At 57.4% G+C, this 2,644-nt stretch overlaps 1 protein-coding gene across 1 annotated transcript; it reads left to right on the forward strand.

The window, feature by feature from the left end:
• Window positions 1-7: 7 nt before the first annotated feature.
• On the forward strand, window positions 8-2,637 carry LOC102843277 (nck-associated protein 5-like; the record flags this gene model as incomplete). The annotated part of the gene is made up of 5 exons (XM_006903537.1): window positions 8-264; window positions 1,293-1,455; window positions 1,728-1,809; window positions 2,126-2,434; window positions 2,536-2,637. Coding segments are annotated over 5 exons (913 nt in total), but the record flags the coding sequence as incomplete, so codon positions are not given.
• Between the last annotated feature and the right edge of the window lie 7 nt (window positions 2,638-2,644).

Consider the following 2,644-nt stretch of genomic DNA (forward strand, 5'->3'; position numbering starts at 1 on the left):
GAGCAAGGATGGGGCCAGCGGGGGCTCTCCACTCCGGAAAGAGGTCAAGATGGAAGCCCGGAAGCTGGAGGCCGAGAGCCTCAACATTTCCAAACTCATGGCAAAGGCTGAAGACCTGCGCCGAGCCCTGGAGGAGGAGAAGGCCTACCTGAGCAGCAGGGCTCGGCCCCGGCCCGGAGGACCAGTCCCAGGGCCGCAGGTGCAGGGCCAGCTGGCTGGCATGTACCAGGGCGCAGACACCTTCATGCAGCAGCTACTCAACAGGTGAGGGCTTGGAAACCACCTATCAGACAGGTACACAGTGGGCTGTGGGCACTCTGCCTACTGGGCACACTGCATCTCGAGCTGGGGTCCCCTGTCAAGGGAATTCAGGCTTTCTAGAGGTGATAGGGATCTCTGGTGAACTAGTGGGTGGAGAGTTCAAATCTACCAGCTGCTCCATGGGAGAAGATGGGCAGTTTCCACTTGTGTAATTAACAGCCTCTGAAAACCCACTTGGAGAGTCAGCTGTGAGTCATTTCTGACTTGATGGCAATGAATTTGAGGTAGGGGCTTTTTTTTTTTTTTTGATAAGTCAAAGAAGTAGGAGGCAAGTGCAATGCCACTGAAGCATCTGGAAATTAGAGATTAGTTTGGGGGCTCAAATCAGAAACCTGAGGTTTGTAACATGACCCATACCTCACTGGTTTTGTGGTACCAGGCGTGCTGAGAACCTGACTCCAGTATCAGATGCTGTGGCCAGTCTGTTTAAGTACATGGCATATAATAAGTAAGTGGGTGCTGGATCTTGTCTGGGCCCCTCCCTGGAGAATCTCATTTCATCTTGCTCTTTGGCATCTACCACAAACTGAACAGTGAGAGCTGTGGTTCAGAAAAGGGGCCCACCTCATCTTGGGTTGCTTCATGTAGGCCCAGTGAGCTAACATGTCACAGAGACTGGGTAGGGTGTGGTGCAGACAACAGACACGCTCAGAAGTTGAGCTGGAGCTAGCATCATCCGGACGTGACCCAGTCTGCCCATCTGTCTGTAAACTCGCATTGGATCTCCAGACATGCTCCTGGGTAATTCTGAGGGTGTTCTCTTACCCTTTTCTCTGCTGTTACATGGGGATTTTTCCTAGGGTCTCTGCTTTATCCCAGTGACAGGAGCAGTTTGTAGGGGTAACCACCAGGGATATTGCCCCCTTCCCCAGGGTCTTTCTAGGTCCCACACAGGTAGGGCGTTGGAGGCTGTAATGTGGTGGGCCCTGCCCCTCTGGAGGCCTCCCTCACTTCTGCATTGTTGCCCTCAGGGTGGATGGCAAGGAGCTGCCACCCCAAAGTTGGCGGGAGCCTAAACCAGAGTATGAGGATTTCCAGCCAGTGTCCTCTGATCCTAAGAACCCCTGGCCTGCTTGTGGGCCCCGAAATGGCCTGGTGGGTCCTCTTCAGAGCTGTGGAAAACCTTCTGGGAAGGTAAGTTCTTGGGCTAGGGCCTGGGTAGAGGGACTGGCCTTATGGTCCTCTCAAGGGCTCTTACTTCCTGAGGGCTCCCCTTCCCTGGGGCCTGGTCACACTCATGGACTCCGAAGAGTGGGGGTACTGGGGAGGGCACAGGGCTTCTTGGGTCTAAGGGAGACTGCAAGAACTATCAGACTCATCTCTAGGCATCGATGGCACAGGCCTCACGGACTATGGGTAGGGGGCTGGCTGGGGTGGGGTGGACTCAGGTCTCCTGTCCTCCACAGTCAAGCACGGAGCCAGGAAGACGAGAAGACATCCCCTCAGAGGACAGCCTGGCTGAGCCAGTGCCCACCTCCCACTTCACAGGTCAGCAGGGTCAGGAGCCAAGGATGGGACCTGCCCGCCCGCTCTGCTCCTTTCTGATACTGTAGCAGGTGTCAGGCCCTGAGTGCCATCTTGATGCCACACACTAGATTTATTCTGTGCGCTGGGGCTGCACAGAATAAGTCTCATCCCTCCGGGGGTCTCTGGTCTCCTCCCACAGAAGCTAAAGGCAGAACAGCAGGGACAGCTGGGGCAGGTCCTGCGACCTGGTGTCCCTGGGCGGGGTGAGGAAACTGGGAGATGCTAGCCGAGGAAACAGGCTCCAGCCTCACCCCCTGATGTTCTTTCCCCTCCCCAGCCTGTGGCTCCTTGACGCGAACCCTGGACAGTGGCATTGGGACCTTCCCTCCACCAGACCACGGCAGCATTGGGACCCCCAGCAAGAATCTGCCTAAGACCAAGCCACTACGGCTAGAGCCCCCACCTGGAGCACCCCCAGCTCGGCCCCCGCCCCTTACCAAAGTCCCCCGCCGTGCCCACACGCTAGAACGGGAAGTGCCAGGAGTAGAGGAGCTGCTGGTGAGCGGGCGGCACCCCAGCATGCCCACCTTCCCCGCACTGCTCACCTCGACCCCGGGCCACCGGAGTCATAAGACCTGCCCTGATGGTGAGTGTTGGGGGTGGTTGAGGATATTGTGGGCACTCCCGGGGGTGTACCCCTAGGAATAGCTCACCTACCACATCTGCCTTCCCATTGTTCCTGGGCAGACCCCTGTGAGGATGCAGGCCCTCCCCCTCCTGTACAGCTGGCCAAGAACTGGACCTTCCCCAATGCGAGGGCAGCTGGAAACTCCTGTGACCCCTTCCTCTGCCCACC

Source organism: Elephantulus edwardii, unplaced genomic scaffold, assembly GCF_000299155.1.
Source record: "Elephantulus edwardii isolate Elephantulus edwardi_28Jun2011 unplaced genomic scaffold, EleEdw1.0 scaffold05072, whole genome shotgun sequence".
Lineage (NCBI taxonomy): Eukaryota > Metazoa > Chordata > Mammalia > Macroscelidea > Macroscelididae > Elephantulus > Elephantulus edwardii.